Source organism: Astatotilapia calliptera, chromosome 12, assembly GCF_964374335.1.
Source record: "Astatotilapia calliptera chromosome 12, fAstCal68.1, whole genome shotgun sequence".
Taxonomy (NCBI): Eukaryota; Metazoa; Chordata; class Actinopteri; order Cichliformes; family Cichlidae; genus Astatotilapia; species Astatotilapia calliptera.
The window spans coordinates 28786372-28811086 of NC_137433.1; the positions used below are offsets into that span (position 1 = coordinate 28786372).

At 38.5% G+C, this 24715-nt stretch overlaps 3 protein-coding genes across 7 annotated transcripts; 1 reads left to right on the forward strand and 2 right to left on the reverse strand.

The window, feature by feature from the left end:
- Window positions 1-397: 397 nt before the first annotated feature.
- polb (polymerase (DNA directed), beta) lies at window positions 398-5856 on the reverse strand. Its single transcript, XM_026188409.2, has 14 exons — window positions 5625-5856; window positions 5261-5318; window positions 4152-4218; window positions 3704-3778; window positions 3517-3575; window positions 3337-3386; window positions 2984-3035; window positions 2801-2855; window positions 2639-2711; window positions 2487-2557; window positions 2316-2402; window positions 2118-2185; window positions 1664-1803; window positions 398-1492 (listed from the first exon to the last, which is right to left on the reverse strand). The coding sequence occupies exons 1-14, from the start codon at window positions 5683-5685 to the stop codon at window positions 1398-1400; spliced, it is 1011 nt and encodes a 336-aa protein (XP_026044194.1). The 5' UTR covers window positions 5686-5856; the 3' UTR covers window positions 398-1397.
- Window positions 5857-6079: 223 nt separating this feature from the next.
- Window positions 6080-9707, reverse strand: enkd1 (enkurin domain containing 1). Of its 4 annotated transcripts, none has more exons than XM_026187585.2 (8): window positions 9599-9707; window positions 9109-9193; window positions 8219-8443; window positions 7883-8058; window positions 7640-7795; window positions 7421-7563; window positions 7156-7292; window positions 6080-6622 (listed from the first exon to the last, which is right to left on the reverse strand). In XM_026187585.2, exons 2-8 carry the CDS (start codon window positions 9191-9193, stop codon window positions 6462-6464), a joined length of 1083 nt encoding a protein of 360 aa, XP_026043370.1. In that variant the 5' UTR covers window positions 9599-9707; the 3' UTR covers window positions 6080-6461. The 4 variants fall into 4 exon arrangements, with proteins under 4 accessions (XP_026043370.1, XP_026043367.1, XP_026043371.1 ...); XM_026187582.2 differs by having other exon boundaries at window positions 9442-9616; XM_026187586.2 differs by lacking the exon at window positions 9599-9707 and adding an exon at window positions 9442-9582 and having other exon boundaries at window positions 8288-8443.
- A 1559-nt stretch (window positions 9708-11266) lies between these two features.
- Window positions 11267-24072, forward strand: vdac3 (voltage-dependent anion channel 3). 2 transcript variants are annotated; one of them, XM_026187791.2, is made up of 10 exons: window positions 11267-11402; window positions 15794-15909; window positions 17203-17274; window positions 17521-17570; window positions 18528-18680; window positions 19217-19269; window positions 19351-19578; window positions 19672-19822; window positions 22951-23008; window positions 23123-24072. In XM_026187791.2, the coding sequence occupies exons 2-10, from the start codon at window positions 15798-15800 to the stop codon at window positions 23212-23214; spliced, it is 969 nt and encodes a 322-aa protein (XP_026043576.1). In that variant the 5' UTR covers window positions 11267-11402; window positions 15794-15797; the 3' UTR covers window positions 23215-24072. The 2 variants fall into 2 exon arrangements, with proteins under 2 accessions (XP_026043576.1, XP_080164959.1); XM_080308833.1 differs by lacking the exon at window positions 15794-15909 and having other exon boundaries at window positions 11285-11402.
- Window positions 24073-24715: the final 643 nt, after the last annotated feature.

Consider the following 24715-nt stretch of genomic DNA (forward strand, 5'->3'; position numbering starts at 1 on the left):
ATTTCTTTCTAGTCGTCTTATCGTCGTTACGACATTATTTTTAATGCCAGAGTAGCATAAGAAAAATAATATATCTCTAAATTATTCACTCATATTTACATTAACATAATTTAACTTAAAACCTACGAAATAAAAACAAACAAAAAAACAAAAACAAACCTGTTGTATATAAGGGGGAAAAACAAACGAACACAAATAGCCCATAGAAACAGTTTTTGGTAAATGCGACGTACCTGGAAAAAGTTGCCTGCAGTAAACAAACCATAATCGTTGAAAATATGGCTTTCAGCTTATATCCCAAGGGTTATGTCATGAATATGGTATATGAACTATTACCTAGTGATTTACATTAGATTTTAAATGTTATAATAAATATAAATAAATAAAAATACAAATATGGTTTTTGTATTGCATTTACTACACTCATACATACAGAAAATGAACAATTTGCATTAACCTCACAGATCCTTTTTTTCTTAAATATTTTCTGACACGTTTGCGTAAACATGTAAAACATATTGTAAGTTGTTAAGTTTTATCTTAATTCAAATATTCAAGTTTTGCATCTTTAGTCTATCCCCTTTCAAAAACAAAGCGTTGAAGATATGATTGTGGTAACCTTCACTACATAGATTTGTTTCACACAAAATAGATTACTCAACTCTACCAGTGCAGTCACACAGCAATGGAGTAAAACAAATATACAAACTAAAACCCCACCAAAACAACTAATTTGTCAAAAGATTTCAATGCCAATTTTGTCCCAAACCAGTTGTATTTGTAAATAACCAGCCTAGCCTGTGAATCATAAATTCCTTGCATGTTCCCTTATAATTTCCAATTGGTCTGCCCAAAGTAGAAAACAAAAATACAATAATATATAAAAAACTATAATTTAAAAACCTTGCACAACTAAAGCAAAGTGTTAAAGAGCACTGTTGTCGAGGGGAATGCTCTGATGACCACAGTCTTCATCGTTTGTGATGCTGAACAAATGTAACAGGAGCCAGTCAACAGTAATTACTTCTTGCAGGTCATTATCCTTTTTTTGGCTTATCAAAAATTAAAAGGTACATATGAGGTAAAATAAAGACATAATAAATTACTAATGAAGATGATTTCAAAAATCTGTTTAAAAACTGATGCAAATGCCTGACTGTGAAGAATTAAACCTCAGGTAATTTTTCTTTCAAAGCATTGTCATGTTTATATCATAATATCATGACTGGGGAAGAAAATTAAAACAAATTAAAATTGTTTCACATTATTTTCTATAAATGTCATGGCTAAGCAGGGATAAGAGTAACACACCAGGAAACATTTATTTTTTTTAGTTCTTTTCTTTTAGGAGAATTGTGGCTTTAATTCCAGATCTAACTGTAAAGCTGTCCTTTGCTTCACTCGCTGCGATCCTTCGGCTCTCTGTATTTGTACTGGATGTAATCAAAGATGTCTTTCTCACTATTCACCAACAGAGGCTCCCCTGCCATACCTACAACAGAAGCACAAAGGAAAACAGCTCATGTTAAAAGCTTATAGTATGAATCACTGGTTGGTGATGAATGATATATATGTTGCTCAGAGCTAGAGAAGAGTTCAGGAAATTCCGTTTTTTTCCTGTTGTTTTAGTCGTTGTTGTTGTTTTTTTGGAACTAACACTCACCAGTGACCCCCAGTGGTCGTATAGTGTACTCGTTGAGAGTGAAGCCCTTCTCCAGTGCGTGGGTCCTCATATTTTTGTTGAAGATGTCACTGCCAGTAAAATACAAAACTCCACAGTAGTACTGATCCTTGGGAATTAACCTTTGAGAATAAATAAAAGACTGTCAGTGAGCAGGAACAAACTACATGTTAAAATATCAAATACAAAAATAGGGTTGCCTCTTTACTGTCTGTGCTGAATAACTGGGAATGCCTGGTACTTGAAAAACAGTACTGGCATTGTTTTAATTACAGCATCACAAATAGATCCCATAAATACACAAAATTAAACATAAGAGCATAGTGCTTAATTATGATTACACATAATCTTGACAAAGAATCCTGAAGCAACAAAATGAATCCCATGAGCCTGTATAAATGTTTCAAATGTAAATGACCAATTTAAAGAAGGGCACCTAATGTCAATACGTCTGTGAAGGTATTCCTCGTCATCCTCATCATTCTGCTGCAGCTGGCAGACTCCCTAGAAAAACAAGATCCAAAACATCATGACCACAGTCATGCGCTACAGCGACTGGGTGCAGTTACAGTACTAACTACATTACAAATCAGTACCTCCTTCAGTAAGACAGAAAATAAACAAGATGCCTCACCATGAACTTGGTGTCTCCTTTGGACAGTGTGTCAGTCACAAACCCGATGGACTCCAAATGCTCAACCACAGCATGAAGGAGTTTTGGCTGCAAAACAGAAACAGAAGAAAAAATAAGATTAAAAAGACATGTCACCCTGTAATTAAACTGAGTGATGGAGTTAAGTCTTACCTGCTTCTCAGTCTGAGAGGTGTAGTTTGGATGGGTCAGCAAAATATCAATATCACCACTCGATGCAGCACCTGGAAGTTATGAACAGTATTAAAAAGGCTCAAGTGGTATTGCAACCTAAAACCTATGGACCAGTAACTTGATACGAATACCTCTCCTGTAGCTTCCACAGATTGTTCCAATATATTCTTGATCAACTTTCTCCAACTCTCCAAGAATAAGAGTCTGGGTAAATACAAGAAATCACAGTGTAAGGGCAGTCTGTATGAAAAAAAAGCATGTAAAGATATTAGAAATATAAAAATCTTGATCACCTCCATCTTTTCCATTTCAGCTCTTGGAATCCTTTTCTCAAACTCTTCAAAGTACCTAAAGACAGCAAAAAACAACTTTAATATCTGAAACATTTTTTCAAAATATTTAAAATACATCAAACCATGATCTGGATGACCAAGAACCTACAAGACAACATCTGGAGAACATTTAGTCACACTTACTTCAGGCCAATCTGTTGATGATGGTTTAGCTTGCGCTCGATCTTTTTCAAATCTAAAAAACAAACAAAAAAACAAAATCAAGAATCCTTCTCATTGAAATTTATTCTATATTTACTTATTTTTTGGTCTTTGCCTTTTTTTCTGGATTGTAAGTAGAGAGGACAGGAAATTAGAGAGAAAGAGAGGGAAAGAAATGCAGCAAAGGGCCACAGGTCAGCTTGAACCTTGCCTGCTGCGTTCTAGCCATGTGGCGTGTGGTTGCCTGCTCACGGCACTAAGCTAAAAAAAGAAAAAATTATACTAACCACACAAAATATGTATCAATTTTAATTTGAGGCAAATGCTACACAAACCTTCTAAAGTCTTCACCCCTTCTTCAACAAACTTCCTTGCAGCAGCAGGTCTGAAGTGAACATAAAGCACATACAATGTTACAACAGAAAGTGAATAATATACTTGGTATATTTTAATTCTGAATATGAACATATAATTTTTTTTATCATAAGTACAGACTGAACATCCAAACAACATACCCAATTCCAGTAACTCTGGTGAGGAAATTGATGGAAGAGCTAGTGTCATCGTTTCGGATCTGTTGGAAGATATAAATGTAGCGCATTAGTCAGTGTAATAACTCAGTACATATACATAAAAATAACTATTAAAAAAATATTTTTACAGTGTGACATCAGTAATGTGATCTCACATTCTTAGACTCACCTTTTCCAGTTTCCTAAGTTTGCCAGTTTGCAGAAACTCATCAATCTTCTCTGCTATTTTAGCTCCAACACCATCCTGTTGAAATGTGACAACAATCATGAGGCTGCTGCTCAGCAGTGTGATCTGCAGTGATTATGTAAGATGTGCAGAGAAGCTGTTGACAAACAGGCTACAACAGAGGCCATCACATAAACAGCAGCATGAGCACATTAGTGGTAGACAAGATAAATAATGACGGGGGTGCTGCCAGGTTTAACAATGTCATTGTGACAGTGAAAGTCACAGATTTTAAAGCACATGGAGAGGATCAAAGATGATCTCTGATTTGACAACATGCAAAGAGAAATCTGCTGTCCTATATGCCAATTCTTTTGTTAAGAAAGAAGATATTTCTTTCATTTATATTTTTTATCTATCAGTCTGCCTATGACAACATATACATACATACCAGTTTCTTGGCCTCTTCTCCATTTTTGATTTTGTGAGGGTACTTAGAAATCGTAGATGCTGCTTTCCTAAGCACAGAAAAAAGGGACCATGTAAGTCTTAGCAAAAAACATATGTAAAATTGAATTAGGCCACTTTTTCTTTAGGTTAATTTCTTTTAGATCATAAGTGTAAACATGACAATGCTATTCTACTTAGTGTATTGTATATTAAATTAACAATGTATCATGTACACCAAGCCAGTGATACAGCATACAGCAAAAACCTAATCATAAATCCAGAAAGTTTATCCTGCACTCGATGCTTTTCTGGTGGACTAGAACACTAGATCATACTTCTCCTATTATAGTTTATCTTAATTGGCTACCTGCTAAATACAAAATCAAATTTAAAATCCTTTTAAGTCCTGAATGACTGGACTCTAGCCTATTATTTCAGCAGAGTCCTTCACTCTCGGACTGGAGGCTTACTTGGCTTACTGGACCCTAAATAACAAAGTTGTAAAGACTTCAGCCATCAGCCCCTTTCCAGTGGAATCAGCTTCCAGTTTATTACTGAAGAGACAGTCACCCTCTCCACTATAAAACTTCCTTTTTGATAACGACAAGGCCTGCTCTGGGGCTTCCCATGATTCAGTTAACCTCTTTTAACACTTTATGTGTTATATACCACTAATGCATGTTATGATTCCTTTTTTACCACCTCCAAGTTCCTGTTGTTGTAAACAGGTCACTACAGACAGGCTCCCCGAACCTAGTTCTACTGGAGGTCTTTTTGGAGGTCCCCCTGTTAAAAGGGGGTTCTTCCTGTGAAGTGCTGCATATCCGATCATGTGGGGTTCACTCTAATAATGTAGTTTTTAGCAACTAAAAAAAAAAAGGAAAAAAAATAGTTATTTCTCTTAACTCTAAGTGTTTTAAAGAAATTCTAATTCAATAAAATGTTGCTTTTAGCATGAGTCTATTCTTAGTCATATAAACGCTGTAATCTTTAATATGGGGGCGTTGTACTAACACCATCATTGATGGCTGAGTGGACGTAATACACTTGAAACGCTTGTTTTATGAAGACCAGTGACTGGGACAGGTTTTCACATAATTATGAACTTACCTGTATGCATTGTATTTGTGTATTGCTCTGTTGACATTTTTCTCGTAGTTGGCCAATTCTGGAAACAGAGGCAGTGTTAGGACAATGCAAGACTTCACATTTCCCTCATGCTAGTTTAATCTTCTGCCAATTCAGCTGAAGGTAGAAGGCATTTAAATGACAAGGCAGATAGCGAGCGAACCAAATCACACGTGTAAGTAATCCAGATAACTAGATCCAACAACTACAACTCCATATTTAAAATATTTTGATACCCGCTACTCGTGCAAAGTTAGTTTACCAGCACGGTGGGTATTTTTATTCAATAACAGAACCCAACTTCCATGCTAGCTACGGTTAGCTGAGTTCAAAATCTCTTACGTACCGACGAGAAAGTCTGTTATTCCCTCATTTAGCGACTCCTGTGGCGCTTTCCTCTTGCTCATTTTGAATCTGACAGTCTCTCAAATAAACGCTGGAAAGATATATGAGCGTTTATGTAGGCACAAGAGCCTGAAGCTCGTTTTATTTCCAGCTAGCCTCCTACTAGCAGGTTGGCTTAGGCTAGCTCTCACGCCAAACAATGAACGATAATGTAGAGGGGGCGGGGCGTGCGTAAACCGTCATCGTTAGCCACGGCGTTCACATCTGCTTCAACTAGTATAATTATAGTATAAATGTGACACAAAATGAAACGGAACAATCAAAATTTACTGAGTTCTAGTGTGTTTCTCTATTTATTCATGAAATCAAATTAACTTAAAAAAAAGCTGTAGTGTATTGTTTGGTAGGTTTTAATATTCCACGTTACAAAAATGATGTAAGTACAAACACAATAACTTCACAAAAATGTTCTTTATTATAAATTATTAGCAGTCACAATCATAAGTCATTAGCACATCCATACAAAAGAAATGACATCTCAGCAAATGACACCTAAAGATGCTCCGATAGTAAGTTTGGACAATATCTGCCTCTCTTTTCTACATACAAGTGAGCAGCATGTATAAAGGACAAGTTTCACGTAAGAATCGTATCACTTCAATAATATTTTGTTTTTTGTATTTTGTAATAAGCTTACAAAATGATTTAATCACATTTGAAAAAATAAAAATTTCACAACAATCAGCGTAATGTTACCTAATGCAACTAAAAAATGAAAGTTAATCTCAATAAAGCAACACATTTACTTAGCCACTTCCTTCCCTCCTTTCCTCGTGTGTTAGGAATCTATTTTTACAAAAACTCTGTCTCTGGAGAAAATTTTTATGGCTTCTTCAATTTCAGAAAGCCTACAGTCAAGTTGGGCCCGGCGTGAGCGAATACTCAGACTGTCAGCTTTGAGAGGCAGGGAGAGCAGCTCGGTCACCAGGGAGCGGTGGGCTGAAGAAAAAAAAATGTCAGAAACACATAATTAGTGAGGCAAATACTGATGTTCATTCTGTACTATTTACTGTACTTACTAAGCTGCTGTTATTATGATGGATGGCTGAGCACCGGAGGAAGAAATAATAGGCTTTTCAACAGACTGACAGCCCAGTCTTTTTTTTCCTACAGCAGTGGATTAGTTTGCCATATTTATAGTCCAGATTGTTTGGACTGGGCGAAACAATCGCTGACGAAAAATCAAACCAAGAAAAGAATTTTACTAGAAACAAAATTGTTTCTGCAACTTAAAGGTGGTGATCCAACAACAACTAAGCCTTGATACACGCTTCATAAAAGACTTCCTGGATTTCTCAACACACACTCCAAAGGCTCAGCCACCACATCCCATTACTAGATTTTAGGACTAATGTACAAGCAGTACACACACACAACACTGCCAAGTTAAAAGCACTGTGTAATATCTTTAGAGATCACGGGCATTCCCGTGGCAGTTATCTACATGTATGAATGTAAGGGAGGAATCATACTCTCTTTTAGGGACTTCAGAGTCTCCTGTCTCTCATTCTCAGGCATCAAGGTGTGTCCAGTTGGGACCGTAGGATCAGGAGTATTCCTCCTCCTTTCTTCTTTCTCTTTACGCCACTGCTCCTTCCTTTCCTGAAGGCTATATTAGTGTCAATGTCAAAGGGCAGAGAAAAAAAAAACAAGGGTGTCAGAAAAGTCAAAAGTATCTAGTGGTGAAATATCATGAGCATTAAGCACACTGACACTGAAGGTTTCAATAACACTCACTATTGAGGAACCTGGCCCTTGACTGCACTGGGTACAGGCTTATCTCTGAGGTTTGTCAGTGACTGGGACCGTCGAATCACAGTTTTTCCTGCAGTCCGGGCATTATGTTTTATGAAGTCTATTGTCTGACCTTGAACCTGTAACTGCAATTTAAACAATCTCTAGAAGCATGTTTAAAATGTAGATGTGAACTTCCAATAAAACTTTAGCAATTCTCACTTGCAAGTCCAGGTCCTGTGTAGAGTTGCAGGAGGCCCGACGCTGCTCAGCTACACGTGAAGTTTTGGACTGTGGCCTTTGTGGGGAAGCAGACCCACCATAGGAATGCGCCTTCAGAAAGTTTTGACACTGTGGCTTAACACTTGGACTGGAAACCTTCACAAAAGAAACAGACTGGTCAAAACCTAATGAGGAAAAATGAAGTGCTCACGGATGGGCATCTTTCACAGATATGCTTCTTGCCTGCAGCTGAGCCATCACCCTCGATGGGACATTCTGGTATTTTGAGGCGGTCCAAAGAGCTTTAACTGGAACAGCACGTGATTGTGCTCTCTCAGCCTCCTGCTCTTTGCAACGTTTCTGGATCTCTCGCAGTCGACGGACGTTCTCTTTACCAAAATCATGCATCACTCGCTGTTCTGAGGGTAAGAAAGGCTGTCTTAATTTTCTTTTAACAAATGCAATGATTCAAATTCATTATTTTCATGCTTTCTATAATAAGATGCTAAAAAATACCAAAAGCTAATACATCAGTGTTCAATCTTAATAACTAGTAGTTTAAAAAAAACCCCCACTTACTCTGTTTTGGAACAGGAGAGATAGAAATACTGTCTATTTTTAGTAATTCCCCTACAACCCCTTTCTGACCTCGTTCCAGGATATGGGTAGCATTGGGGCTGATGCGGGGGTGTTGTGCTGGGGTACGAGCACTGTAGCAACCTGGGTACAACACAGGATCTGGAGCAAGGGGCCCTGAAAGCAGGGCCAAAGTACCATCGTGGTTTCCCTCTAAACGACCCCGAGCTTGAGGAGAAGAGAAAAATAAAATAAACTTGAGCTAGAATTATTAGAGTTTAATATTTGTTGCAGTTTTTAAGTATTTTGGGTAGCTTTAAGCCTTTAATTATAAATATTTAGCTTTCCATTTTAGTTTATTTGAAATTACTGAAATTTTAATATCCAAAGTGGGCCTGGTCATTTCAGTTTAGTTTTTATTAGTTTCAGTGCCATTCCTGTCCTAGAAAACATGCACTAAAAATCCACTGTGTATTTAATTTTGATCATAATTATAGATTTTTTAGTTTTCTTTTCTTAAGTCCAATTTTCATGGTTATTTGGTCTGGATAAACCAAAAATATTGGTTTATCCAGACCAACTCACCCTATGGCTCTTTAACTTTGTCTCCATACCATTCAGCCTGAGCTGACCCTCTGATGGACTCATTTCTAATAAACAAACATCTTCAGCTGTGCACCCTCGAACTTGGCCTCCTGTCTTTTTGTTAGTGCCACCATCTTCAAAGTACAAATCACAGCAGGTCTCATTACTATCTTATAAACTTCCCTTTTCACTTTAGTTGCCATCCTTCTATCACAACCCCCCAACTCATATCTCAATGCTGCAATATCTAAATAAAGGATTGTGTGAAAAAAAAAAAATTACACCACAGTCACGTGGCTGCACCCCACCTGAAGCTGGTCGCTTGTAGTACTGGGGAAACAGAGAAGGATCCGGGGGAATTGGCCCAGATATAGACGAAGGTCCCTCACACATCTGAAAAAGACGATGTGAATTATTTGCTAATGTTACTTAAAAACACGTAAGACTGCTGATTTAATTTGGCCTGCACCTTTCTAATAAAAAGTAATTAACCCAACTCATATAGACTATACAGAAGAGCAGCTTCTGTACCTAATTCAGCTGATCGGAATACAGTGATTCTTCAGAATATAGTAGTGGAAATACATGTTCTTCCTCTGTTTCAGGGCTTGCTAAAGGCTAACTATTGCTATGTTAATTACCTCGTTGTAAAGTTATCTCCTCGACACCTTTTCTTTCGACGTATTCAGGATAAGATACAAAACACACACGTGTTTAGTCACGAATAACTTGCAGGTAATCTTAACGTCGCTGCAACCAGCTCCATTTAGGCTAAAGAAGAGACGGTAATCTATTTACCTCTGTCCCCTGTTGTTTATCAGTTGATTGTTTTCACGCACGCTGATGACGCCGGCACTTGTTGCAGTACTCCTCACCATGGCAACGGAGCAGGCGCACACAGAAATAGAGCTGCCGGGCAAATATTATTAATCGAAAAGCGTATACAGCGATCAAATTCCAGAAAGAATAAGACAAATACAAAGCGCTGGGCTTCTTAAAACACAATAGTAACTGTAATCAGAACTAAAACCTCTAAATCCAATGGTTTCTGCAGTTTTAAACCTTTAATCCTGTCGCTTTGTATAAGGAGGTATAGTGACCCTGCGTGTTGTCTTTCAGGATCAGCAGTACTCTCTTCTAATTAATTATCGAGCTACACTCAAATCTTAACAATCCCCCTAATCTTAGCTAATGCAAAAATAAATATAAATATGACCAAATGTCTGTCAGAGCGTGCAGCCTAAGTACACAGGAGGTACCCAGTTTGCCTGACATGCTTAACTCAGGGTTTATAAACCCAATCATTCGAAGGGGACATTAGGTAGAGGTCATTGTCATTGACTCCAGAGTGCACTTCTAGTAAATATAGCAGTTTCACAGTTATTATTCTCCCCTTTTTTCCAGCACTACAGAGAATAAAACTTTTCACTAAGGTACTTGTACTGAGAGTATGTTTACCACATTTCTTTGTTACTGGAGTCCATGAACTTTAACAAAAATATGAAAGGTTAGTGTTTGTGGAATTATAGAAACAATTATTCAGTGTAGCAACCCTAATTTTCTAATATAGTATACACTTATATAAACAGAGTACTATAATAAAGCCACATGCCGTTTTCACCAAATATGACATGATTTTCTTCCCTGTTTCTTTTTTAGATGTTTTCATTATTATTATTGTTATAATAATAATTGCCAAGAACAGACTAAATTTCGCCAGTATAAAACAAATTATTTGGATGGATAAATGAAACGTTTTGTTGTGATCTCCATTTTATACATGCCCTTTGTGAGTTCCGTCCATGTGCACTGGGTTCTCCTGTAATAATATCCATTTCTCAGTAACAGTATTTTTAGCACCCAGATCTCCATTCTGAAGGTATATACTCAGAAACATATAATCGTACTTTCTCAGGGAATTCCACAATTAAAGACCACACAGATCACCATGTGTCCAATAGTCTTTAATAAAAGGAAAAACAAAACAAAACATCGTAGCAGTTTGTACTTTGGGTTTTGGATTTTGGGTTTCAGCAGAAAGGGTGGGTGGGGAGTGGGGTTGAAGTATCGCGTTATTTCTGAGAGAGGTGTAATAAAGCATTAAATCTTATCAGATTCTTCCAACCAAAGTCCCTCTATTTCTGTGAGCTGGTACATTTACACTGAAATCTCTAAATTATTGTCTATTCTCTCTCATGCATTATCCTTTCTCCCCTCCATTTTCTCTTAATGTATGAAGATGGCCGTGTTTAAATATTTTTAGACTCTTATATACACTGGAATTACTAACCTCTCAGACCTCTTAGTTACATTTTTCAACATATCAACATATTTTTCTCTATTTCAAATGCTGCTGGGCATTAATTTATTCTCTAATGAATGATTAGGCCTGTGTGCGTCATGGACACAATGTGCATATTGCAAACATTTTATAATAAAAGAGAGATTTGGTGCCCAACGTCACTTGCACAACGGCCCCGCCCTCTGCTGGAGGTCTGACCTGCGCCTGCTCAGTCTGGTTCCCTCTGCTTTTTTCTTCACTGTGCTCCGCTGCAGTGAGCAGTCCTTTGAAACTCTGCAACACTCCGCTACAAAACTAAAGGTAAGCTAAGCAAGATTCTTTTGCAAGTCCCTTATTATATTTTATTTTTAAGGTACTGTTTTGCGATTTTTTTTCCTGCATTGGTAGTTGTTGTCAACAACCGCTTGATTTTTAGTGAGATATGAGTCACACATGGGTGGGAGTAGCCACCGCAGACGGCTATGCCAAGGTTTTAATGCCAGTTCGGGCCTGTGTGTTCCCATAGTTAGCCAAAATTAACTATCATAAAACATCCTCGAAAAACTGAAGTTTAGCCCTCTTCCCAAAACTTACCACGAGTGTTGACGGCATGCAGCGAAAACAACAAAACAAATTTTTATGAGCGATAATAAGTGCGATTTATTGCACTGTTGTGCTGCAACATTTGAAATACACAACTTAAAGTAGAGATTGTGCTTTTTAAAAAAACAAAAAAAAGGAGATGTATATGAAAGGGTGGACGCATCTGGCCATGAGCATGTTCGCTAAGGACCGGGGGACGGGAGACCATAAATCTATTTTAAACGTCTTATCTGTGTGTTTGTTGAGAAACACAAAAGAACATTAACAACTAGCACCGCTATCTTTTGTCATTGATTGTAACTTGTTGTTCAGACTTTCCTTCCTGTTCAATTATAGAATCTTATCCTTGCCAATGGCCTAGAGAGACACAGTTTTATTAGGTTATTTGGATAAAGCAATCAGTGAAAGTGCTATCAGCCGATATTTTGATAATCATTGCTGTTCATTGTTATTGGCATCGGTGTGTGTTATGTAGAAATAAAAAGCATAACTGGGTTAATTTAGAAATGGTGTCCTCACATGGTGTGTTTAGCAGAGTAGTTCAGAAAACGTGGTTCACACCTATCTCAGCACTTTCTGCAGCACATGTAGCAGGAGCTGGTGCAAAGTCTAGTGATGTATTTAACTTAAGTTGTTAACTAGATAGTGAAAAGCACTGCTGGAAACTATAAAGATGGCCTTTAAATACCTTATTGTGTCACTGTAAAAAGGTTTATTAAGGCCCTATTGGATGATGCAAGCATTGTATAAACTAAGGCTACTTATAAACACATGCTTACACACAGCAGAAGTCTTTTTGTTGTCACTGTACACATTAAAAACCCATTAAAAGTGACTCTAATGCAGGACAGAGCTGCATATTTCACTTTACGTTTAAGCTATAACTTCACTGCACTTCACCTTATCTCTCACAAACATTCCCTACATTATGGTACACACACACACACACACACACACACACACACACACACTCTTGGTTTGGTTATCTGTACGCTATGCTAGAGTTGTGCAACTGCCTAATTGCATATTTGACACCCTTTTATGGCTTGTTATTGGATGCGAATGTCAGAATTATTCCTTTCATTTAATCCTGCAGACGATGCCAGTTCAACTTGAGGGGTTAAACATATGTAATATATATAAGTTGCTCTTCTCCACAGTTAATCTGGACTCAGATTAGATATTTAGATGTTTTTATATTTCACAGTGTATTTAAGAGAAGAAACAATACTCAAATTAGTCAGCTGTGCAACATCGGGGCGACTGTGGTTTAGGTCGTTGGGAGGTTCATCTTGTAACCGGAAGGTTACCGATTCGATTCCATGCTCTGTCAGTCTTGGTCGTTGTGTCCTTGACCAAGACACTTCATCTACCGCCTACTGGTGATGACCAGAGGGGCCGATGGCTCGATATGGCAGCCTCGCTTCTGTCAGTCTGTCCCAAGTCAGCTGTGGCTACAACTGTAGCTTGCCTCCACCAGTGTGTCAATGTGAGAGTGACTGAATAGTGCAATTGTAAAGTGCTTTGAGGGTCTCGAAAAGTGCTATATAAATGCAATCTATTATTATTATTATTATTATTATTATTATTATTATTATTATAAACATTGGGAATTTGTGCTGCTCGCAAATTGAGCAGTATGTACTAAAAGCATGTTGCGTTGGACAGTTCTATGGATTTTTAAGTCATTTAACATTTTGTTTGTGTTCAAATACGTCCATGTCATTTATGTGGGGTCATCTTGACCTTTGCGCTTACTCCAGTCTATCACCTGGCTACAGCTTGCATATAATTACGTATGCGCATTGTAAGTAATACGATGAGTGGCAGGTGTTTGTGCATAAACACACTGTGCTGGTACTTAAAAAAAAAAAAATAGGGATCTTAATAGGCTGAACCTGGAGGAGGACACATGTTAAAAGCCAAGTCACATGTAATTCAGTGTCATGTTCACATGGGCTAAATTTAGAGCTGCGACTTGGTGAGGAAACTAAGTGGGTGGGGGGGGTGAGGGGATAGAGAGTGGAGAAGGGTTGTCTATCGGGTGGAATGACAAAGACAGATTGGGAATTGCATGTAGTTGCTGAGTGTCTGGGAAATGAATATTGAGACCACGGGTGATGGATTTGTATTATGTGAAAATGATGACAATCTTAAGATAACGCAAGCTAGGGCTGCACGATTAATCGTTAGAAAATCGCGATCTCGATTCATACTTATGTGCGATCTCATTTCCAAATGACAACGATTTTTTTTAAAAAAAAGAAAAAAAAAAAGATGACGACGATTGTACTGCATTTTGATCCGGGACGTAATCTGCATGAAATCAAGCGCTCACTCTTCCTGCTCAACAAATGACAAGGGTGGAGCCTTATACCACGTGATACAGAAGCTATGCCATGTGATGCTAAAATTAGCAGGGAAAAAACAACGGAGAGCAAAGTGACAGGAGAAAATCCGTCCCGGACAACCACCCAAACATCAATAACGGGAACCTTATACAGCGCTTCCCTATACCCATCGAACTACCGCAGGCACAAAGAAATTACGGAAGCTATCACTTATCACCTGACCAAAGATATGGCTCCGATCAACACTGTGCAAAACGAGGGATTTAGGAAAATAATCAACACCCTAGACAAACGCTGCACAGTGCCGTCCCGCAACTATTTTTCTATTGTTGCACTACCTGCTCTATACACGCAGTGTCGAGCAATGGTGGAGACGGAATTTCAAGCAGTACAACATTTTGCGGCAGCAACAAAACGTTAGACATTTGTTGTTTTTATGTTTATTTATTGTTTTTATGTTCAGTTTCAACTGTTACGAAGTTGATGTGCAGTTAATAAATGCAATAAATATTTATATTGAAAAGAAAATCGTGAGAGAATCGTGATCTCAATTCTAAGCCAAAAAAATCGTGATTCTCATTTTATGCAAAATCGTGCAGCCCTAACGCAAGCTTTATTTATCCAAAAGTTGGAGAGGTTTTTTTTTAGTTTAAGAGTCAACGTTTTAACTCGGGGGTTGATAGAAAATAGATATCATTTTATTTCCAACATGCAAATATAATTGAAATAACAAGAGGAAAAAACAAAACTTAAAAATCATCAAGTTTTCATGTATATATCTATTTCTACAGAATGTATGTTCGAAAAGGAGTCGGATGAAGTTTACACTTTTCCTGTTCCTTCCCCCTTATTTCAAATTTCATTGCTTACAAATCCATATCCAGAATTCAGCATTATTTGATCCATATATGTTTAACTATGTACAAGTCTAACATAACATACACAAAAAAAACCCATTTTCAGCACGTAAACCAGAACAACAACAAATTACATGTTTACATAAACCAAGCACCCTGTGTTTAACACCCGCTTATCTCTGAACTTATTTTAAATCTATGTGACAAACGCCTTAATGAACACTTAAACTTGGGTTACTCTTGCCTTGATCTATTAAAAAAAAGGACACAATGAAAATATTAGAAAGCTAGAGGAGAATGAGTGAATATTGAACATTCATTTGTCACATAACACCAAAAAAAAAGACTTTTCCTATTGGATTTATCACAAAGTTGGCCATATCAGCCTAAAAGAAAAGTTGGTGCCTACTGCATTTGCTATTCCCCCCGGACTCTGTTAAGTTGCTTTGCATTATTCACACTTTCTTCAACTGGGCTTTGGTGCACACATTGAGTTCATCTGTTTAAGCATCTTTTCCCCATTTGGATTTGGAGAGGGGTTATTGTAAATATAAATCTCTGTAGGTGATGCGCCAGACTTTAAGGAACCTGGCATTAAAGTGCATATTTATCAATGTGATTTACTTTCATGATTTGTTCTGTTTTTCTGTACTTTTGTGTGCGGGATGGAGGAAAAAGTATTTCAAAAGGTCTTTTCACGTCTACACACAGGCCAGGTTTGCATGCAGTGCACAGAGTGCTCTGGTTTACATAAGTTAGGTATGGCTACAGTAGCTGTAACATGTTGTGAACCACTTTCAAACAAGAGTTTGTATTGTGTGATGATGCTGTTAATTAAAGTGGCGAAGGACTTCTTGCCAAAAGTTTCCCATTGTCCCTGCTTTTACTTCTCCCTCTGAAGAGTCATGGCACAGAATGTTGGGATTGTACTGCAGCAGGACATGCCAGGAAAAGGCAAACATGCAGAAAACAAAGACCACTGTGTGACGTGTCAGAGCCACGCACCAAAGGGACATGGTGAGTGGTGTTGGGGGTTACATGTAAAAACACAGATGGATTATCATCAGGGTCCCTGGATTGCATGTTGGTTTCATTACAGGGAGAGAAGGGGTCTTTGTGTCTAAGCGGTTTTCATCTGCTTTCAGTTATCTTTTTTTTTTCTTTTTTTTTTTTTCCCTTTTTCCCCCCCAAGTGACAGTATTTGATCTGTCTGCAGTGGCTCAGTCATGCACGTGTTAGCTGCATTTCCCATCTTCTGTAGAAGAGACCAGTTAGGTGAGGGGTGCAGGAGCCACAAAAAGGTGTGCTGGTAGTAAAATATTAAACACTTATTAAACACTTATAGGATATAAGTCAATGCCAAGGCTGTCTTCTTCGCAGACACGTGCACACTGACCCAGGGGACACTGATGCCTCTGAAACACTACACTACAGTGCAGTGGTGTGCAGGAGTGGTAGTTGCTGACTAACCAAACCAGCCACTGCTTGTGCTGGCTCTGCTGCAGTGACCTGGCCGCAGTCTGCAAAAAAAATATGCTATGTTGATATTTGTTCCCAGTAATGATGCTATTTTTGTTCATTCTGCAACAGTTATTGCAAAAATAAGACTTGTATACTGTCCTCCTAAACTAGGGAAACAGTTTCATTGGTTTAACAACCTCTGCTGCTTGCTCATGTACTGCTGCTAGGCAATCAATAGGGTTTCTGTGGAAGATAGAGGGGGAGGAGAGGGGCTATAACCAGCACCCAGACAGCCCCCCTACTGGCTTGTATTGATGTGTAATGATTGTTGGTGAGTAGATGGTTGATCGAAAATGCTGTTGGCGGTGCTGTCAGCGTGTGTGTGGCCTCAGAAGTGCTATTTGCATTGCAAAGCACAGCTTCCAGTGCAGAGCTTTAAAATTCATTTTGTGTTAGCATCTTGATTTATTTTATTTTTAATTTTTTAAAGGGACACTCTGCTATTGTTTCTGTATCCATTTAATCTTTGTTGAAAAACTACACAATATGTGCTTCAGTAACGATTGAAAGCTCATATTGTGCTATTCTACATGGCACAAATGTTTCAGAGGTTGAGATATGAAAGGCAAATGTGTGATCCAACAGATTTGTACTTTAACCCAAACTGGAAAGCTGGAAATGTGCATATTTAGTGCTCTGCTGGACAGACTCTTAAATCTTGCAATTTCACCAGTGTTGTAAAAGTGTATTTCTAAATTGCTGGAATATCTCTTTACATAAAAAGTGCACATGTGTGGGTGTATGTGTGTCACTGCTGTGATTAAACTATTGGTACATTTCTTTCCTCAGGCACAATGGCTGTCCCTCCTGCATACTCGGATCTGGGAAAATCTGCCAAAGACATCTTCAGTAAAGGCTTCGGTAAGTGAAGAAATCTACTTAACATGCATATGTAACTGCTGCTCTTCTGTTGCTATCATACTGAAGCTGTTTGGGCTCAAACTATGGTGCAGGACTGATTTTCAGAGAATGCTTTGTGTGCTCTGTGCTGCAGGTGTCTATTGTTCTTCTGGCCAGTGCAAAGAGATAATTTTTACTGCCCTTCCTTGTAATATATATGTATTTTTTTTATTTTTTTTTTTAAATATCCTAATTTCTTTTCCACAGGCTATGGAATATTGAAGCTAGATGTTAAGACCAAGTCTCAAAGTGGAGTTGTAAGTATTACTGTTGTCACTGGATGCGTTTAAATTTAGTTTCAAACGTCTTTCTAAGCACTTAGATGTAGAGCAAAGGTCTGACTCACGGCTTTGGAGGTCTTCATGTCAGAGTGCCTGACGTGCCTCTACATACAGAGTCAGCAGAGAAACACTCTGTCGAATGAGTTTATTCCTTACTCTCTCCTCTGAAGCAGCATGTTCTGTCACGAAGGGAAAGAGTTTCACCAAAACGTGCCATGTATCTGTGTTGCCATAAACCGGTTACCATAGTAAAACCACAAATGAGCTCTTGCATAGTTTTCCAAATCTGATCCAGCTTTAAGCCTCACTCAAAAAGCACTGAAAAGACATCCACTTTTACTTTTTGTAGCTCTGGTTTTCATTTTCCCAGCAAGCAGTCAAACTGTCACATGTAGACTGTGGTTTTCCCTAACTTCCTCTGTTTTCTCTTTTCTCTGCTTCTTCTTTGGATGCTCCTGTCAGATGGTAAGAGTGGGAGAGTGAGTGTGTGTGCATATGTAATCATTAAACACAGGTGCACTGCAGGGTGCAAGAGTGATAGCAGTGTGTGTTTGTGTGCAGGCTTTCTGCCAACTATTTCTTTGCAGTAACGGCTCACCTAAGTGACAGCATTACCCCAACCGCAGCTGTAATAGCACTGATCGTTAAACACTCATGACCAGCCTCTCCCTCAGTCCTCAGTTTACCTTCCCAGCTCACTTCTCCATCTTAAAGGTCTAGATTTTTATTTATTTATTTATTTGAATAACCAGTCATGCAACCCTGTGAGGGATTGTTTGGCAGAGGAAAAGCCAAAAACGTAATGCTTGTTATCCCTGTCTCCGTTTCCCCCCAGCCTCTAGTGTCTTTAGCTGTGCTCTGATGTCTCTTTCTACTTTCCCTTCCACCTCATCTTCCATCTTCCCCTCATTACTCGATCCGTCTCTCCTACAGGAGTTCACCACTTCTGGCTCCAACAACACAGATACAGGGAGGTCTGGAGGCCACCTGGAGACAAAGTACAAAATGAAAGATCTGGGGCTCACCTTCAACCAGAAGTGGAACACTGACAACATTCTTACAACAGAAATCACGTTGGAGGACCAGGTGAAGTCAAACAAACAGGAATTTTATTTATTGGGGGGGGCAAAATAGCATTGGTGTATCTACTAAAAACCTCAGATGTGTTTAAATCTCATTGACCTCTGCCTCAAGGTTAGAGGTCAGAGGTCATGTTTTCTGAAAATATTGTGAATGTGATATCTTAAGAACTAGGCAAATTTTGAAATTCATACCATAGGTGCATCTACTGGGAGGCTGAGCTGCCAGAATTATATTTTTATTTTTTAAGAAAAAATAATATTATTATTACTGATGGGTTGCTCCTCATGACAAGAAATTTGGATAGCAAGTGTGTGGCTCACGATTAAAGCTTTGTGTCTGTGATGATAATATTATAGACATCTGCTCTCATTGACATCAAAGAGTAGGAAAAAAAACATAGTTTTGAGTGTTTGGATGATGGTGATAAGTACCTACCTCTTTAAAACATATACGTATGACAGAAAATAAGGAAAGGTTTAATAATATGTGGTGGCTAATACTTCAGTACTTAATGTATTAAGTCTTCTGTCTGTCTGTAGCTGGCCAACGGCCTGAAGCTCGGTCTGGACACGTCATTTGTGCCGAACACTGGGTAAGAGTAACGCTCTGATGTTCTCAGGGTTTTTAATAAATGTTCTCAATAGGACATGTGTCTAATAATTACGATCTTTAGCAAGAAGAGTGCCAAACTGAAGACCAGCTACAAGCGGGACTTTGTGAATGTGGGCTGTGACCTGGACTTCGACATGGCCGGCCCCACTGTCCACACAGCGGCTGTGCTTGGCTTCGAGGGCTGGCTGGCTGGTTACCAGATGGCTTTCGACACTGCCAAATCTAAACTCGTCAAGAACAACTTTGCCCTTGGATACAAGACTGGTGACTTCCAACTTCATACCAGCGTGTGAGTCACTACAGCATAGCACAAAGTTTAGGGGTTTTGTTGTTTTTGTTTTTTCCCCTCAGTTCTTAAATTGTGTTTGGTGTTGTATTTCAGTAATGATGGCACGGAGTTCGGTGGCTCCATTTACCAAAAGGTGAACAGCAACCTGGAAACAGCAGTCAACCTAGCCTGGACAGCAGGCAGCAATAACACACGCTTTGGACTTGGAGCCAAATACCAGCTGGATAAGGATGCATCCCTCTCTGTGAGAACTGACAAAACATCCTGCACACGTCTAACATACATAAATAAATGATACATTTTCACTGCTAGCTAATCACGCTATAACTTTTGTGGGACTCTGCTGGAGGTTTGAGTTAAATGTACAACTGTACTCAGAGGTGGCACAGTGCTGCAGTGGTTAGATCTGCATAACAAAAAGGTTGTGGGTTCAAATCTGCTGTCTAGCTTGGGAGGTTCTCTATTGAGATTCCCTGTTATTTATGTCTGTGCATGCGTTGTCTCTGGATATTCCAGCTTCCTTCGACAGTCCAAAGACATGCATGTTAGTTTAGTTGGTGTTGCTAAATTGGCTGAAGGTGTAAGTGGTTGTCTGTTTCTGCGTTGGCCCTGCAGACTGGTTGTACTCTGCCATGTGCTCAGTGACAGCTGTGATATGCTCCAGCAGCTAAGAAAATTTATGAATGCATGTGTTGCAGTATGCCCACTATGGTAGTTACTGTTTTGGCACAATAATATTGGGTAGTAAGCATATGAGGCTGAAAACGAAAGGTGACAGAGCTTTTGTAACGGTGGTGTCCAGACTCTGGAACTCTCTCCTTTGAGCTTGAGATCTGTGGACTTAGTGGTCTGAGAAGGTCTGAAGCTTTTTGTGATCCTTTTTTTTTTTTTTTTTTTTTTTTTTAAATCTTGAAAGGTGCTATGCAAATAAAATTGTATTTATTATATAAGCATTGGGTGGACTGTGTAAATAATGAGTTAAGAAGCAAACTCAGTAAGCTGAGTTGAAATAAATGATATTTGACAATAAAATAAGGGATTTTTTAGGGAATAGGGATATGATTAAGCAAAATGTGAATGCTCTAAAGATACCTCCTGCTAGACTTCAGATATTTTGATAATCACAAAGACCACTGAACAGATTTTTATTAGCATGAATTAACTCATGGATTTACCTAAATGCATTTATTTATTTATTTACTGCATCCTTGCTTTTCTGTGAGCAAAGGGGTGCCGCTTAAAGTCTTCATCTGTTGGTTGATCACACCAGGCTCACAAAAAAGGTTTATATTGTTGTTAATAAGTTACAATTAACAAAAAAAATTACGATCCATACTTATTTTTTACCAAAAAAGTTCAATGACAAAAAGGATAAACGTGTTTTAACCCGTCCCAGAATCATCAAGAGATTTATACAACTCTAAAATGCATGCTGGAGGAAGCAGAGGTGGGACCAAGTCATTGTTTTGCAAGTCTCAAGTAAGTCTCAAGTCTTTATCCTCAAGTCTCAAGTCAAGTCTCAAGTAATGTCAGGCAAGTCAGAGTCGAGTCTCAAGTCACTGGTGTAAAAGTCCGAGTCAAGTCACAAGTCTGAAACTTTGAATTTCAAGTCCTTTCGAGTCATTCAAAAAAACGAAAAAAAGCATGTTGCAGTTATGCTAAATGTAAATATTAGACCATGTAATTTTTAAATCTGTGTTTTTCTCAACACATGACAAAATAGTGAACTTAGAAAATATACACAAATTGTGAAATTGCACCTCTTTAAAATGCAGCTCAATTAAACCTAGCTCCAAGAATAATTTTCACCGACAGTTCTGAGATAAGCTGCATGTTATTCTTGGATGCGGTTGTAGGACCGGCTTTAAAATCGCATGACAAAAATATCATACACATTAAAAAAAAACTGCATCACCAACGTAGCCTGGACAACATTTGCTAGTTAGATGAAGTCAGCTATCTCATCGTAGCATATTTATATGCATATTTATAATCATACGGTTCTTGGAGTGAGTGCATACACTCATGAAGTTTAGTAACTTCAGGTCACTGCAACAAGCCCAGGTACAGTTTACCGACGGATGGGTACAGGACCTTGAAATGCACCGAGTAGAACGAAAGACCATCGTACGTATCATAAGTTTACCAGTCTCACAAATCGTCGTCATAAATACACATTCGTTAACCGTTTATTAATATAACCTTTGAGCTCAACGGTAATTAATTAGTAGTGGAAATAATTTCTGGTAGCATCACAGAAATGTAGCAGTGACAATAATACTGTATGCTGTAATCGTACTGGGCAATTAGTGATACAAAAAACCTGTTTTATCCTGTGAATAAAAGTATATGTTTTTGTCAATGTACCATAATAACAGAAGCGAAACGCAATATTGTGTCAGGACAATTCACTATTTATGCACAATAAATAAAGGAGCATAGCGCGACAATTTCTGTTCAGCGCCAGACTTGCTTGTAACCTATATCACCAATTATTTTATGAAAAATGACGTATTAACTACTAAAAAACCCTGACCTTCGTGTAAATGCTTGGAGCAGACTAACCTGTGAGCTGGAGTGTTCTGGGACGTTATATTTGGTCTTTGAATGGCTGCAATCCAGGCCATCCGTCGCGTCTTTGTTACTTCGGAAACATGGCTCGAACAATTTCTCTTCAACGACGTAATCCGATAACAACCGATCTCTTTACCCGTCGGCTTCCCGTGGCTGTCATGCGACCGGCTATTGCAGTTAATAATACAACAGCTTCTTGACATTTTTGTGTTTCTTTTTATCGCTGTATAACTGATTTCAATTGAAAGTCTGTGTGCGCTAGTACCTCTTGCCACGAGTTCCCAGAATCCTTTGCGGTTCTACCCGTGAATGACGTCACATTTTCAATCTCTATATAATATGCATGTTAAATTTTATATTTGGGGTAAAATATCAAGTCTTTTCAAGTAAACCGGTTCAAGTCCAATTCAAGTCCCAAGTCATTGGTGTAAAAGTCCAAGTCAAGTCACAAGTCTTAGAACATTTTTTCAAGTCAAGTCTAAAGTCATAAAATTAATGACTCGAGTCTGACTCGAGTCCAAGTCATGTGACTCGAGTCCACACCTCTGGGAGGAAGTCACTGGATACCATTCTTTTTATGAGCATCCATTCAATAGTTGTTCAAATATTTGAATGTGGAACCAGCTGCCTACTGAGTCATCCCTACAGCTGTGTGCTTCTCAAACATCATTATCTTACAGCCTGAGGCTGATTGATATTCATATTTATGATAAACTCCATATTATGTAACCTACTCCATATACTCTCCTAATGCAGTGTTTATGACTAACTCACCTGATGATCTGTTTCTCCTCACAGGCCAAGGTTAACAACGCCTGTCTCGTTGGAGTTGGATACACACAAACACTCAGGCCAGGTTAGCCGTTTGACTTCTTTAAAAAACAAAACAAAAAAAAACATGTATTCTGTGATAACAGCCTAAAGAGCATCTGTATGGTTACATGATACAATGTGACGCTCTTTCCTGCAGGAGTGAAGCTCACCCTCTCTGCTCTGATCGACGGGAAGAACGTGAACGCCGGTGGACACAAAATCGGCCTCGGTTTCGAGCTGGAGGCGTAAGGATTGAACAGGACTGGCAAGAGGAGAGGAAAGCAAACAAAGGAGAAGACTACACCACTATGGCCCCACTCAGCAACGCATCAACAAATCTTCCCTCTGAGACACACACTTTGGCCTTAACCCTGAAACTCCAAACAGCCTCTAAGACCTCTAGTACTGTAATTCTAAAGCAAGGATTTCACAGTGTTATTGACATGACCCACACATCAGTTTTTAGCATATATTACCAGAGTACTGCATACAGTCTCGCAGCCAGTTTATTCAAATACCCCATTCTCTAAATACTGTGCTACTTCTCGGCTGCTTTGGCCAGACAAAGTGCACTTTTAATAGCATGTCTGAAGCACCCTGTCATTCTGTGTTATTCAGGCAGGTTTTGTTCAGATACTCTAGGATTTAGACATCAGTGAGATTGTTAGAGGGTGCTTGTTTTGGTATATTGTAGTTTTGTTGCACGCTTTAAATGCTAAGGTTTTTTTTATTTTATTTTATTTTTTTTATTTTTTTATTTTAGACTTTTCATTGTCATATTTACAACTGATGCAATAGAGGCTAGAGAGAAATAAGCAGGAAAAAACGGGTCATGTGTCTGAGTGGATTGCTTTTGTTTCCACCTAAATAAAACAGTTAAACACTGTGAGCCCTTGGTTACCTAAAAGTTTTGTTTTCAGGTTTTGTTTGGTCAAAAAATTAGGATCTCTATATGACCTCTTTGTTTTGTCATGTTTTATGTCCTGTAACTGTTAAACCTTGAGCACTACATTTCACTTTACCTGTGCTGTGCTTTGTATAGGAAGTTAGCCATCAGTTAGGACCTCAAACTGGCTTTATTGAATGAAATAAAGACTTTAAAACAGATTTGTAGTGGGTTTTGGCTTGGTTTCTTGTTTTGTTTTTTTTTGTGTTTTTTTTTTGTGTTTTTTTTTTCTTTTTTTCCCCCCCCACCCTACTGATGTTAGTCATGTGAAAAATTGTTTTCACAGTACTCTGCAGCCCTGTATCCTCTGCTCTTGGTGGCACATAAGTTTGCAAAGTGACTTCAGAACAGACCACAAGACTCCTAGAACAATATCCTTTGGACCAGTAAGACCAAAGTTGAGATGTTTGCCCACAACACTACATTTGGGGAAAACGAAACGCAACATATCAACACAAACGCCTCATAACTGTCGAGCACAGCAGTTGGAGGGTGATGAATTGAGCTTGAGGTGCAGCCACAGGATCTGGGAACCTTGCAGTCAAGTTGAATAAACCTGTGTCTAACAAAGTATTCTAGAGTCACACGTGAGAACCTCAGAGCCAAAGCTTGGCTGAAATAGTCATTCAAGGAGACAATGATTTAAAAGAGTCAAAGTAGAGATCTATGCACAGAGAGCTGTGCAAAAACAAATGTTTTGCAAACCTCAGTTCCTCAAGAATGTGAGTGAGACAATTGTATAGAAAAAGATTACTAAAGGAAGTAAGATGGAATACCCGCATTACTAGGTTACAAATTATTGCT